Genomic DNA, 15,106 nt, shown 5'->3' with positions numbered 1-15,106 from the left:
CCGTTACGCGTTACGAGCCAAAAATAGCGGACCTTGCAACGTGGAAAATGTGAGATTACAGAACTCTGTTGCTTCCTCTGTGCAGAATTCACTGCTTCATGCCAGTTGGAAAATCGAGCCGCAGATGGTGTATTGGCGCCTCCTAGTGACCAGTTGAGAAAAAGCCTTTTTTTTCCCCCAGAAAACATCCAGCAGACACAGGAAATATCCATCACACTCTAGCCACTATTATAATAGTATTCTTCTATATTCCCCGGTGTACAAGACAATAATTCAGCTTCTGTCTTGCGTCTGGATTGTGGAAACCACTGTCACTATGTGATGTCTTGACCAGTCATCACATACAGTCCTGGCCAAGTTTTGATACGAACACAAATATTGGTTTTCACAAAAGTATTTTTATATATTTTAGTTTATAAGCATAAACTCTTATTGACAAATACATCAAGTTTATGCAAAGACTCAATGCTTATAGTGTTGACCTTTTTCTTTTCCAAGACTTCTGCAATTCCCTGACGTGCGGAATATCCGCTTCTGGGCCAGATCCTGTCTGGTGATGACCCATTCTTGTCACATCAGTGCTTGGAGTTTATCACACTTTAGGTGTTTTGGTTTGTCCTTCCGCTTTTTGAGGATTGACCACAGGTTCTCATTGGCATTGAGATCTGGGGAGTTTCCTGGCCATGGACCCGAAATGTCAATGTTTTATTCACCGAGCCACTTAGTGATCACTTTTTCCTTGTGACATGGTTCTCCATGATGCTGGAAAAAGCATTGATCACCACCAAATTGCTCCTGGACGGTGGGGAGAAGTCGCTCTTGGGGGATGTTTTGATCCCATTCTTTATTCATGGAAGTGTTCTTAGGCAAAATGGTGAGTGAGCCCCCTCCCTTGGATGAAAAGCAACCCCACACATGAATGGTGTCCGGATGCTTTACTGCTGGCATGACACAGGACTCATGGTAGCGCTCACCTTTTCTTCTCCGAACAATCATTCTTCCAGATGTCCCAGTCTGAAGGGGGCTTCATCAGAGAAAATAACTTTACCCCAGTCCTCTGCAGTCCAATCCCTGTACTTCCTGCAGAATGTCAGTCTGTCCTTGATGTGTTTCTTGGAGAGAAGAGGCTTCTTTGCCGCCCTTCTTGACACCAGGCCAGCCTCCAAAAGCCTTCACCTCACTGTGCGTGCAGATGCACTGACACCTGCGTGCTGCCATTCCTGAGTAAGCTCTGCACTGGTGTTGAACTGATCCTGTAGCTGAATCCTCTTCAGGAGACGGTCCTGGCACTTGCTGGACTTTCTTGGGCACCCTGAAGCCTTCACAGCAATTGAACCTCTTCCCTTGAAGTTCTTGATGATCCGATAAATGGTTGATTTAGGGGCAATATTACAAGCAGCAATGTCCTAGCCTGTAAAGCCCTTTTGATGCAGAGCAATGATGACTGCATGTGTTTCCTTGGAGGTAACCATGGTTAAAGAGTCTCTGTCACCACATTATAAGTGGCCTATATTGTACATGATGTGATCAGCGCTGTAATGTAGATTACAGTAGTGTTTATTATTTAGAAAAACGATCAGTTTTGACTGAGTTATGACCTATTTTAGCTTTATGCTAATGAGTTTCTTAATGAACAACTGGGCGTGTTCTACTATATGGCCAAGTGGGCGTTGTACAGAGGAGTGTATGACACTGACCAATCAGCGTCATGCACTTTTCTCCATTCATTTACATAGCGATATAGCTATATCGCTATGTGCAGCCACATATACACACTATAACGTTACTGCAGTGTCCTGACAGTGAATATACATTACCTCCAGTCAAGACGTGATGTCTATTCACAATCCTGACACTTCTGTAGCGTTTCTGTGAGATTTACAGCAAGGCAAACGTAATCTCATGAGATTCTGATGTAAGCTGTCATTTAAAACGAGGTTATGCTTGCCTTGCTGTAAATCTCACACAGACGCTGCAGACGTGTCAGGATTCTGAATACACATCACGTCCTGGCTGGAGGTAATGTATATTCACTGTCAGGACACTGCAGTAATGTTATAGTGTGTATATGTAGCTGCACATAACGATATAGCTATATCGCTACGTGCTGTATAAATGAATGGAGAGAAGTTTATGACGCTGATTGTTCACTGATTGGTCAACGTCATACACTTCTCTCCACAACACCCACTTGGCCATATAGTAAAACACTATATTGAGAAACTCATTAGCATAAAGCTAAAGTAGGTCATAACTGTCAAAAATGATCGTTTTTCTAAATATAAACCACTGCTGTTATCTACATTACAGCGCCGATCACATCATGTACAATATAGGCCACTTATAATGTGGTGACAGAGCCTCTTTAACAGAAGAAGACCATGATTTCAAGCCCATCCCCTTTTAAAGCAATTAGTCTGCTCTTATAATTTAATCAACATGACGGAGTGATTTCAGCTGCCTTGTCCTCGTTCACACTTTCTCTTGCGCTATCGCGAAGATCACAGAAATTATGTTAGCAGGCCATTTTGTGGCAGGGCTGAAATCCAGTGGAAATGGTTTTGTGATCGAGTTAATTTTCCTGGCAAAGAATGACTTTGCAATTAACTGCAATTCATTTGATTACTCTTCATAACAATCTAGAGTTAATGCAGATTGCCACTATAAAAACTAAAGCAGAAAACTTTGTGAAAACAAAAATTTGTGTCAGTCTCAAAACTTTTTGTCAGAAGTTATTTAGATCTTTCCAAATTGCGAGTAGGATGCTGGAAAAGCATACAGATCTAAAGCACAGGAGAGGCTGCAGACTATGCCTGTGCAGCAGTATGCATGTCACAAGCAGTGTGCATTCTGCAGGAAAAAGAAAAGGGACATGAGCGGCCCCACCATTGTCAACCTGTAAAGTAATAACGATCTGCATCACTGCTGAGCCCCTGGGCATTGGGAGGGATTCCTCCAGCCATAAATCTGCATAAGTAGTTGTGGGGGAAATCTGCTAGCGCTGACATCAGAGAGGACTTCGGGATATTGGAACAAAGATACGGTACAGCCCTCTCATTCAAGGAATTCAGAAGTCTTTATTAAAAGAGTACAACACATTCTACAGTTGAAACGCAAAGTACTGCGTTCACAAAACTCTTAAAATCATTGAACGAGAGAGCTGCACCGTACGTTCCAAAATTCAGATGTCCTCTCTGATGTCAGCAATAGTGGAAGTCCCGCACATAGGTTTAAGACTGCACCCCGGGGAAAAGCTAGCAGGGCCGTTTTCTTTAGGATAGGGGGCCTAGAGCTGTGATCTCCAAATTGTAGGTATAACCAGCTAATCTAAACAGATATAATTCCTCTGCACTGGTGGGATATAGAATATAGAAAATATATACAGTGAAGGAAATAAGTATTTGATCCCTTGCTGATTTTGTAAGTTTGCCCACTGTCAAAGACATGAACAGTCTAGAATTTTTAGGCTAGGTTAATTTTACCAGTGAGAGATAGATTATATAAAAAAAAAAAAAAAACTGAAAATCACAGTGTCAAAATTATATATATTTATTTGCATTGTGCACAGAGAAATAAGTATTTGATCCCTTTGGCAAACAAGACTTAATACTTGGTGGCAAAACCCTTGTTGGCAAGCACAGCAGACAGACGTTTTTTGTAGTTGATGTTGAGGTTTACGCACATGTTAGATGGAATTTTGGCCCACTCCTCTTTGCAGATCATCTGTAAATCATTAAGATTTCGAGGCTGTCGCTTGGCAACTCAGATCTTCAGCTCCCTCCATATGTTTTCGATGGGATGAGGTCTGGAGACTGGCTAGGCCACTCCATGACCTTAATGTGCTTCTTTTTGAGCCACTCCTTTGTTGCCTTGGCTGTATGTTTCGGGTCATTGTCGTGCTGGAAGACCCAGCCACGAGACATTTATAATGTCCTGGTGGAGGGAAGGAGGTTGTCACTCAGGATTTGACGGTACATGGCTCCATCCATTCTCCCATTGATGCGGTGAAGTAGTCCTGTGCCCTTAGCAGAGAAACACCCCCAAAACATAATGTTTCCACCTCCATGCTTGACAGTGGGGACGGTGTTCTTTGGGTCATAGGCAGCATTTCTCTTCCTCCAAACACGGCGAGTTGAGTTAATGCCAAAGAGCTCAATTTTAGTCTCATCTGACCACAGCACCTTCTCACAATCACTCTCAGACTCATCCAGATGTTCATTTGCAAACTTCAAACGGGCCTGTACATGTGCCTTCTTGAGCAGGGGGACCTTGCGGGCACTGCAGGATTTTAATCCATTACGGCGTAATGTGTTACCAATGGTTTTCTTGGTGACTGTGGTCCCAGCTGCCTTGAGATCATTAACAAGTTCCCCCCGTGTAGTTTTCGGCTGAGCTCTCACCTTCCTCAGGATCAAGGATACCCCACGAGGTGAGATTTTGCATGGAGCCCCAGATCGATGTCGATTGACAGTCATTTTGTATGTCTTCCATTTTCTTACTATTGCACCAACAGTTGTCTCCTTCTCACCCAGCGTCTTACTTATGGTTTTGTAGCCCATTCCAGCCTTGTGCAGGTCTATGCTCTTGTCCCTGACATCCTTAGAAAGCTCTTTGGTCTTGCCCATGTTGTAGAGGTTAGAGTCAGACTGATTAATTGAGTCTGTGGACAGGAGTCTTTTATACAGGTGACCATGTAAGAGCTGTCTTTAATGCAGGCACCAAGTTGATCTGGAGCGTGTAACTGGTCTGGAGGAGGCTGAACTCTTAATGGTTGGTAGGGGATCAAATACTTATTTCTCTGTGCACGATGCAAATAAATATATATCATTTTGACAATGTGATTTTCTGTTTTTTTTATATATAATATATCTCTCACTGGTAAAAGTAACCTAGCCTAAAAATTCTAGACTGTTCATGTCTTTGACAGTGTGTAAACTTACAAAATCAGCAAGGGATCAAATACTTATTTCCCTCAATGTATATATATATCTCCACACCCACCAAACCCTGGAGTAGTCCATCATCTCAACTTTCAAATCCTTGAAATCCAGACTGCAGATGCCGGACTACTGGACTTTTACTATACACTCAGACTATCTTACTTTTATCCAAAACCCCCTATTAACCAGCAGATAGGACACAACTTGAGGATGGTGACTGTGATGCCTGTGTTTTTACATTAAAGGGCAACTAAACTTTAAAAATAAACTTCTGACATGTCGGAATTTTGATCGGTGGGGGTCCGAGCACAGAGACCCCCACCGATTGCTTAAACGAAGCGGCAGAAGTGCTCGGGTGAGGGCTGAGCCACTTTGTTTCTGACTGGCATACGGACTCAGACTTTCTATGGAGCCCAAACACCTATTGTTCGGCTTTAAAGAGGCTCTGTCACCAGATTTTGCAGCCCCTATCTGCTATTGCAGCAGATCGGCGCTGCAATGTAGATTACAGTAACGTTTTTATTTTTAAAAAACGAGCATTTTTGGCCAAGTTATGACCATTTTCGTATTTATGCAAATGAGGCTTGCAAAAGTACAACTGGGCGTGTTGAAAAGTAAAAGTACAACTGGGCGTGTATTATGTGCGTACATCGGGGCGTGTTTACTACTTTTACTAGCTGGGCGTTGTGTATAGAAGTATCATCCACTTCTCTTCAGAACGCCCAGCTTCTGGCAGTGCAGATCTGTGACGTCACTCACAGGTCCTGCATCGTGTCGGACGAGCGAGGACACATCGGCACCAGAGGCTACAGTTGATTCTGCAGCACCATCAGCATTTGCAGGTAAGTAGCTACATCGACTTACCTGCAAACGCCGATGCTGCTGCAGAATCATCTGTAGCCTCTGGTGCCGACACGATGCAGGACCTGTGAGTGACGTCACAGTGCTGCACTGCCAGAAGCTGGGCGTTGTGAAGAGAAGTAAATGACACTTCTATACACAACGCCCAGCTAGTAATAGTAGTAAACACGCCCCGATGTACGCACATAATACACGCCCAGTTGTACTTTTACTTTTCAACACGCCCAGTTGTACTTTTGCAAGCCTCATTTGCATAAATACGAAAATGGTCATAACTTGGCCAAAAATGCTCGTTTTTTAAAAATAAAAACGTTACTGTAATCTACATTGCAGCGCCTATCTGCTGCAATAGCAGATAGGGGCTGCAAAATCTGGTGACAGAGCCTCTTTAAGAGAAAAGCAGATAGTAACCAAGCGGCTCAACCATCACCCGAGTGCTTCTGCCGCTTTGTTTTAGCGATCGATGCGGATCTCAGTGCTCGGACCCCCTCCGATCAAAACTTCTGATATGTCAAAAATGATTTGAAAGTTTAGTTACCCTTCAAAATCAATCTGTTGACTTGGCTTCTGTAAGCCTCTTATTAGCTTAAAGTTTCAAAGTGATCAATATCTGGAAATATAGTGCAGTCACCGCTAGCCAATGTACAGCGAAACAGACTCACTGGGTGCTATATATCCCCCATCATGAGCCGGGTGACGTCTGTCATGAGTACCATTCACCAGAGAAGTTACATCCGCTGACAATTTCTGTCACCTCTCCTGACGTTTCTGTTATAGTAAATAATTGTATTCCTCATGAAACAAAGCTGGAGCATCATTTCTTAGAACCCTGCGTTGTGCCGTTCCTCTGTTATTCCACCTAGAAATTTATGAGTTGACAACTGGGTGTGACCAGTTGGGGGTGTGTCCCTACCCAGCGCTGACAGAGTGAGACTATGTAGGGACACGCCCCTGTTACAAGGGGAAAGGTAACACCCAGTTTATTCATTCCAAAATTCTAGGAGGAATTACAGAGGTAGGACAATGTAGAGTCCTAAGAAATTATATTCCAGAACGGTTGTTTCATGGGGAATACAAGTATTTACTAAAACAGACATGTCAGGAGAGGAGACAGGTCCCTTTTAATTCTGGGGTCTCTCATGCAGTCCTCCAATATTACTTGTCGGGGCAAATAAATTGGATGTTACATGTCCGATTCTCTAGTGTCCCTTAAGATAAGCGGCATATGCTATGTCCGGCAGCCACCTATCTCCTTATTGAAATTACAAGAATGTTTAGCAAAGCCTAATGTGTATGCAGTGTCCTTGGCTAATAGCAATTAAATGTCTATGGCCACTAGCAACGCCTTTACTACAGCCATTAGCACATTTTGTTGTATTATTGCATTTTTCCCCCCTCTATATTCATAGATTGCAACCTCTGGGGCAGCAGTGCATACGGAGAATTGCAGGCTTATTATACAAAATGCATCCTTGTCATAATTTCAATATGCATTGTAGCTTTCTGTGTGTAACCTAAAACTGTTCATCCGGTCTGATTCATGAATAGAATTCCAGAACTCTCCGGTAAAGACTGACACTTGCACAGAATGTTTAAAGAACGAGTGTCGCGGGAAAAAAAATTTTTTATATCAATTTGCTTTTAGTGTTTTATCCAAAAAAAATTTATTTGTGTGTTTGTGTTTAACTTTTTTTTCTTTTTTCACTTTTTCTTGTCTATGGGGGCTGCCATTTTTTTTTCCATCTCTGTATGTGTCGATTAACGACACATACAGACATGGAATACGGCACATACAGTCCCATAGTGAATCCGAACGGGGCCCGTTCCATCCACTATGCTGTACGCCGTCTGTGTGGGAACGGCGCATGCGCCGCTCCCACACAGTCCAAATTGATGGTCTTCGGCCGAGCGACGTCCGGCGCCATTTTCTTGTGGACCGGAAGCCGCGGCCGGACAGTAAGATTACGACTTCCAGTCGCGGCCTCCGGACTTGTGCGCTTGGAGCGGAGGGAGCGGCGGCGGCAGGAGCAGGTAAGTTATTTCTATGTATGTTCGTGTTTTACTGTGTGTTTACTACTGTATGTAAACCTACTACACGGTGTGTTAGCTCAAAAAATGGCGACACACAGTGTAGGAGGTTTGACCGTTCAATCCCCTCCTTTCTCCTGGCACTAGCCAGATAAAGGGGATAAAGGAGGGGGGGATTCTGTGAGCTCACTAGAGCGAGTGTGTATTCTCACATTTTGCAGCATAAAGCAATGTGGTTGCTTTACCACATGCCAATGCTGCAATTTTGGGAATTGCTCCCTCTAGTGACCAGCACTGGGAAATATTTATAAAATAGATTCTAATTTATAACATTTCCTGACTCGTGAAAAAATTAGAACAATGTTTAATCACTTATACACTAACTGTTTAACAAAAAAAAAAATAAACATTTTTCTAGTGACACATTCCCTTTAAGAGGAAAAAAAGCATATTAGTGAGTCAAGGCCATACAAGGCATGTTAAAATCTTAACACCGTCATGGAGGCCAAAAGGTGGCTCAGTCCATCCAACTTGACATGTACACAGGGAAACCGGGCAGGCCTAGACGTGTGCAGACAGCAGCTCTATGTACTATATATAATCACTCCTGTATTGGAGGAGGTGACTGATGACCACTAATTACATCCCCCCACGTTGCTCGCTGCAGACGCGGGAGCGGGAACCTCCATTGTCTGCACTAAATGACAGGGACGTGCACGTCCTCTATCTTTAGAGCCGCTGGAAGGCAATGATATCATTTTCTAGCTTCACTTCTGACAGACCGAGAGCTAACGGGACCCTGGACGTGTGTAGGACGAGCGCCGCCAGACGCCGAGTCCCCCCCAGAGTTTCCCCGACACCGGCATGAAAGGAAAACCCACACGTTTATTAAAAATACAATAAGAAGGTGTAAAGAAAGCAGGAGCAAAAACCTCATATCATGACCGCAGGGGAGCGAAATATAACGCACAGGTTCCCCAATACTGAGCCTAGCTATGTAACGGAAGGGAATCGCATACATAGCAATTCCCTAATACCGTCCATTACTGGAATCTCTCCAATGACGGTATTCTTCACATATAGGGTATTTACATGTGATTTAGTCACGTGCAGCTTTCTGCTTTACTGCATGTGACAATACCGTTCTAGAGCAAATGAGGCACAAGGGGAACCGGGGGCGCTGGCTACAAGTGGGGCATTTAACACCTTGAGGACAAGGCCAATTTTGGCCTTGAGAACATAAACGGTTTCTTTTAATTTTGCCTCTTTGCATTTTGGCAGTCATAACCGCTTTATTTTTTTTACTCCACATAGCCTTGCTTTTGGCAGGATGAGTTCTACTTTATTTGTGTGTCATTTTTTGCTACATGTACATTAGCAATACATTTATATACATTTTTGTTTTGGGAACAATGCAGAAAAAAAGACATTGCCGTTTTTCTTATTTTTTTTACGCCGTGCACCGTTCCTTCTAGATTGTTACAAATTTATTGTACGGGATTATACGGTTGTGGGGATATCAAATATGGTCTCTCTTATTTTACATCTGGAGACTTAAATTGTGCTTTTTTTAACTTTACTTTTTTTCATGGAGATTTTTAAGGTTGATATATTTTTTTATTTTTTTGAAACGACATTGTATTGGCATACATCCAAGTATATCCTAACAACAGGGAATATGGTCAGACAGCCCTGGGGTCCGTCTGGACTGTCTGCTCATAAAAAGTATGGCCCCGATCAATTCCAGGAATCCCTATGACGCGATCAATGTTTGGCCCCATCAGTGTCTCCAATTGTATACTGCAATCAGCGTCGATTTCAGCATACAAAGGGTTTATCTGATCTCCGCCAGTAGAGCGGGACTGCAGCAGTCCTCATCATGCAGGCATCATAGCAGTGCCCACATGATAAACATGACTAGGCTCGTTATTTGGCTACTGCCAGCCACTCATGACTAACAGACTCATCATCCATTGTAAAGTAAAGTAGTTCAAGTATACGTATAAGGGGCACTTTTATTTTTAGCTTGACCCTAAAGCTACATGGGTGATTTCCCGAAATATGACCAGCAGTCCCCCTTTAGCTTAAAAAAAAAACCTGCATGACATGCCACTACAATGGCAACCCCAGTGTTTACACTGCTTAACAACTGTATGTGGGTAGGACTACTGTATGATTGACAGCTCTTCTCTCAGATCCGATTGTAAAACACTCCTAAAGTTGGGAGTTTACTGTACCCAGCTATCAGAACTGTCGAACACCATATACATACATACACACACAGCCGGAGGATTACAGCCTTACATTATTTGCTTACGTCTCCTGAAGAGTGAATAAGGCTACAAAAAAATCTGAACCGGTCATGGCCAGAATCATCGTGTAGCCCTAGCCTAAATACTGAAGGATCTTATTAATATTGTCCATTAAACTTTACTACTTAAAGCCTTAAAGACCCCCAGACAACCATAATAAAGAAAAAAATATATACATATTTGTGAGGCATCCACTAGATGGCGCTAAACAACAAAGAAACAAAGATATAAAAGTCTGCAGCCTCTGTATGTTTCTATAGGGACACTTTAGAGACCAGTTTAAGGGAACAGCCTGTCAACCACTATGAACAGAAATTAACCACTAAGAAATGAAATTATCATGAGATATGTCGAGAACACGTGAAGTATGTGAACGCCCCCAGCATGTTCTGACTGCTCTAAAGAGCTCGAACAAACCAGAAAAACACCGGATGGGCAGTCACATAAACCAGACCATAGATGACCAGCTCATAACTAATACTAGTCAGTCAAATCCAATGTCAGCCATGGCCTGCGAGTTACAGGCAGAGCTCCGAGCTTATTATGAAGATTTGTATGTATCAAGTCCATGAAAACGCTCTACCAGCACCAATGCTTCAGAGCAGGAGAGACAGCAAGACGGCCATATCTCAAATGTCATCATATTAAAGCGGACTCGTCACCTCTCCCGACAGGTCTTTTTTTTTTTTTTTTTGTAAATACTTGTATTCCCCATGTAACAATTCTGGAGGATCTTTCCTTAGAACTCTTTTCTCGTGCCATTCCTCTGTTATGGTTCCTGGTAATGTCTGAATAAATGAACAACTGGGTGTTACTGTAACGTCTATGGTCACGGCCCGTCGTTCTGACTTACCCCTCGACGGCCGTGGCCATGGAAATCAGAGTTCCTTGCAGTGTCGTCGTCCTCCTGTGAGGGACCGGCACTCACTTCCGTGTATCGAGACGGTCTCCGGAGGGTGCCCGCGCGTGCATGGTATTAAAGGGCCAGTGCGCGCATAATTGCAGGAAGTCTGCAATCTAGCCCAGAATGCTACTGGGCTATAAACGGGGCTCTGCCCTCTTGTTCTTTGCCTGAGCATTGATCATTACCCAAAGCTTGTCTTGCTAACGGTCCCCTAGTGTTTTCCAGTTTCCTAGTGTTCCCTGTTCCTGTATCCAGATCTAATGCCGTGCTGAGCTGTTGCCGTGTTGTGCTGCATTCCACACCTGTTCTGCTACGCCACGCCTAACATCTACCTGCCGCCTGGTCCCCTCCAAGCCTGCCTTGAAACTGTCTACATTGTCTCAGGTATCCTCTTTACCTGTTTGGCCAGCTGCCATCCCGCTACGCGGTACGGCCTAGTGGGTCCACACCCTTCATCAGGACAGTAACCATCCTTTTGTCATTAGGGGGTGTGTCCACATACTCTGGCACTGTCAGCACTAATTGGATAGTGTCCAGATGCGTTGGGACATGCCCCATTGATAAGGGGAATGGTATCACCAAGTTGTCAATTAATTTATTCATACATTACCAGGAGGAATAACAGAGGTATGGGAAAACACAGAGTTCTAAGAAAAGATGCTCCATAATGGTTATCCTACTAAAACAGACACGTGAGGAAAGGCGACAGGTCATCTTTCAAAATACATTTTCATTTAGGTTTCTTTTCTATCACGGCAATTACATTGGAACAGAACAAATCTTACCTGCCAGGTGGGAAGTACTTTCTCTATGTCATTGAGGTTGATCTCATCTCCTCCATCTTCACATTTGCCTTTACCAAACCTAAAGAGAGAGAAGCTGAATCAGTCCTATGTCAGCTGTGTGACAGGAGGAACGAATATTCAGTCTATCAATTCTCTATAAAAAACTGGACACTTCAACAATGCGGAGGATAACCTTTACAAATAAAGGGGGTACCATTAATAACGTACGGTCCCTTGGGCCTTGGCAGCTCTGGTCTCCAAAAGCGGTATCGGCCCCAACCAAAAAAAATAATAATTACCTCCATTTGCTTCATGAGGACAACAGAACCAAATGTTCTGATACCAGCAATCTGTCACTTGTCTACGACCCAAATCGAGTAAGTGTCCACTTACACAGCCCAACATAGACCGTGAAAACAAGCGCTGATCAACGAGGCAGTTCGCCGATCGGCACTGGTTTGCTCCTTTCAACGATCAGTAATGTATGGTGACGAGTGCTCATTACTCTGATCGCTCATCCCCATACATTTCTATTATGTCAGCAGCACGTCTCACTGTTTACACAGGGAGATGTGCTGCCAACAACAACATTTAATGCTGCATAGACAATGCGATTAGCCAATGAAGGAGCGTTTGCTCGTTCATCGGCTGACCGTTGCCCTGATTACACATGGCAATGATCGGGAACAAGCGTTCACACGAACGCTTCTTTGCCCGATAATTGGCCCGTGTAAAAGAACCTTAATAGAAGCTCTCCCTGCATTGACTAAGGAGTATCTGTTGAGCTTGTGTTTATGCAAAGCAGCTAATCAGTACACACAGAGCTGCAGTGTAAAGCACGGTGGAGGGACAGCAGCAGCATGAACCACTTATGAGACAGTAGGTGGTTTTTTGAGACTACCTCAGACTCCGATAATAAAGGAAGCTAAGTTGGAGTCACTGATCATAGCTAGTTTTCAGCACCCCAATAAGCAAATACGAATAATTACCCTTCTCTGTCTATCTGAGGGAGGGGATGTTTTGGGGTGTTGCGGAGCTTCCGGTGAAACTGGGTAAAGTCTAATTTCTCTGGCTGTAAGTCCCATGTTGCCCCACTAAAAGAAAGAGGAACAAAAAAATAAATAAATGACATTTAGGACAACAAATAAATCATTGAAATTCCACATTTTAAATCTACAGAAATAGTTGAGCAACTTTGTAAATGTTTTACACAGATGGAAGTTATAGATCTTGTTGTATCTTCTATTCATATGTAGAGCAGACATAAAAATTCTGCTGGCTGCCCTTGGAAACAGACAGTGGTTTGGCTCCACCTCCCACCGTTCGACATGTGATCTGATCGTTCAGCTTTAACTGTGCGCTGCTCTCAGGAAACCAGAAGTCTGAGTTTAGCTTTAGATATGAATGGAGAAGAAAACGCAAAAAAAATAAAAAATCAAAAAGAAAAGGAATGTATTTACCAAATAGCTTTACATTTTATTTAGGTTTTATTGTAATGTTTAAATTGTGGTTAACAGGTGTGGGTTTCAGTTAAAGGGGTTGTCCAGTCATAAAAAATCCTTAGGATATGCCAACAAAATCTGATCAGTGGGGGCCGACTGCAAGCACCGCCGCCGATCAGCAGTTTTGAAGGGGCCACGGCGCTCGTACCAGCGCCGCTTCCCCTTCATTCCCGCTTCCCCTTCATTCCTTACCTGCTCGTACTGTGAATTGCCAACACACTTGTAGCGGCGGTTCACAGTATAACAGCTTTGTCGCATTCAAGTGAATACTGTAATACTGTGAACCGCCACTACAAGTGTCGTAATGACCGTAATGAAGGGGAAGCAGCGCTTGTACGATCACCGCGGCACCTTCAAAACAGATCGGCGTGAATGCTGCAAGTCTAAACCACCACTGATCAAATATTGATGGCCTATCCTGAGGATAGGCCATCAAATTGTTATGACTGAACAACCCCTTTGAGGCTCTGTTCACATCTCGCAGATCTGGTGAGTATGCCAAACAAAATAGTGCAGCATGCTGTGCTATTTTATACGGTAAAGTGACAGACACCAAGACGAAAACCTGCAGGAAGCCATTAAAGTCAACAGGCTCCTTTGATGCCCATCATGCAATGGATCCGGCGCTTCAGTTTTTCTGCGCCTATGACGGAGCAGAACAATGGAAAATCAGAATGCAGATGTGAACGGGGCCAAAGCTGGTCACAGATATTATGTTCACTATTAACAATCCAAATGTAACTGGAAATTGTTAAAGGGGTATTCCAGTTTCAGCAAATGACCAGGACAAATTATTATCCCTTGGAAGTAACCAATGAAAGTTCCTATTAACCCCTTAAGGACGCAGCCTTGTTTTGGCTTAGAGCCCATTTTTGAAATCTGACATATTTCACTTTATGTGGTAATAACGTCAGAAATGCTTAAACCTATCGAAGAGATTCTGAGATTGTTTTCTCGTGACACATTGGGCTTCATGTTAGTGGTAAAATTTGGTCGATATATTCAGTGTTTATTTGTGAAAAATTGCAAAATGTAGAGAAAATGTAGAAAAAAAATATAGAATTTTTCTGAATTTAAAAGCATCTGCTTATAAAACAGACGGTAATACCACCCAAAATAGTTACTAGTTCACATTTCCCATATGTCTACTTTAGATTGGCATCGTTTTTTGAACATTTTTATCTTTCTTGGACGTTACAAGGCTTAGAACATAAACCGCAATTTCTCATATTTTTTTTTTACGGTACCTGTTCAGTTCTGAAGTGGCTTTGAGGGGCCTATGTATTAGAAACCCCCATAAAACACCCCATTTTAAAAACTAGACCCCTCAAAGTATTCAAAACAGCGTTTAGATTTTTTTTTTTAACCCTTTAGGCATTTCACAGGAATTAAAGCAAAGTGGAGGTGAAATTTGCAAATTTAATTTTTCTTGCAGAAATTCAATTTTATGCCATTTTTTTTCTGTAACAGAAGATTTTACCAGAGAAACACTACTAAATATGTATTGTCCAGATTCTGCAGTTTGGGCCCATGGGAGGGCTCAGAAGGAAAGGAGTGCTATGTGTTCTTTGGAGTCCAGATTTTGCTGGATTGGTTTTCGGGTGCCATGTCGCATTTGCAGAGCTCCAGGAGGTATCAAAGCAATGGAAACCCACCAGAAGTGACCCCATTTTGTAAACTACACCCCTCAAGGAATATATTTATGGGTGTTGTGACCATTTAGACCACAAAGTTTTTTTCACAGAATTTTTTTTAATTGGGCTGTGAATTAAAA

At 42.9% G+C, this 15,106-nt stretch overlaps 1 protein-coding gene across 2 annotated transcripts in view; it reads right to left on the bottom strand.

Annotated features, from left to right (window-relative positions):
- Positions 1-15,106, bottom strand: part of CTIF (cap binding complex dependent translation initiation factor) — a 221,801-nt gene that overhangs the window by 123,705 nt on the left and 82,990 nt on the right. For both annotated transcript variants that reach the window (XM_075840870.1, XM_075840878.1), the window contains exons 6-7: positions 12,820-12,924; positions 11,831-11,909 (exon numbers count right to left, since the gene is read on the bottom strand). In XM_075840870.1, coding sequence (XP_075696985.1) covers positions 11,831-11,909; positions 12,820-12,924 — 184 coding nt within the window. The remainder of the gene's footprint in view (positions 1-11,830; positions 11,910-12,819; positions 12,925-15,106) is intronic.

This window comes from Rhinoderma darwinii, chromosome 1 (assembly GCF_050947455.1).
Source record: "Rhinoderma darwinii isolate aRhiDar2 chromosome 1, aRhiDar2.hap1, whole genome shotgun sequence".
NCBI lineage: Eukaryota > Metazoa > Chordata > Amphibia > Anura > Rhinodermatidae > Rhinoderma > Rhinoderma darwinii.
This window is presented reverse-complemented; position numbering and strand designations above follow the sequence as displayed.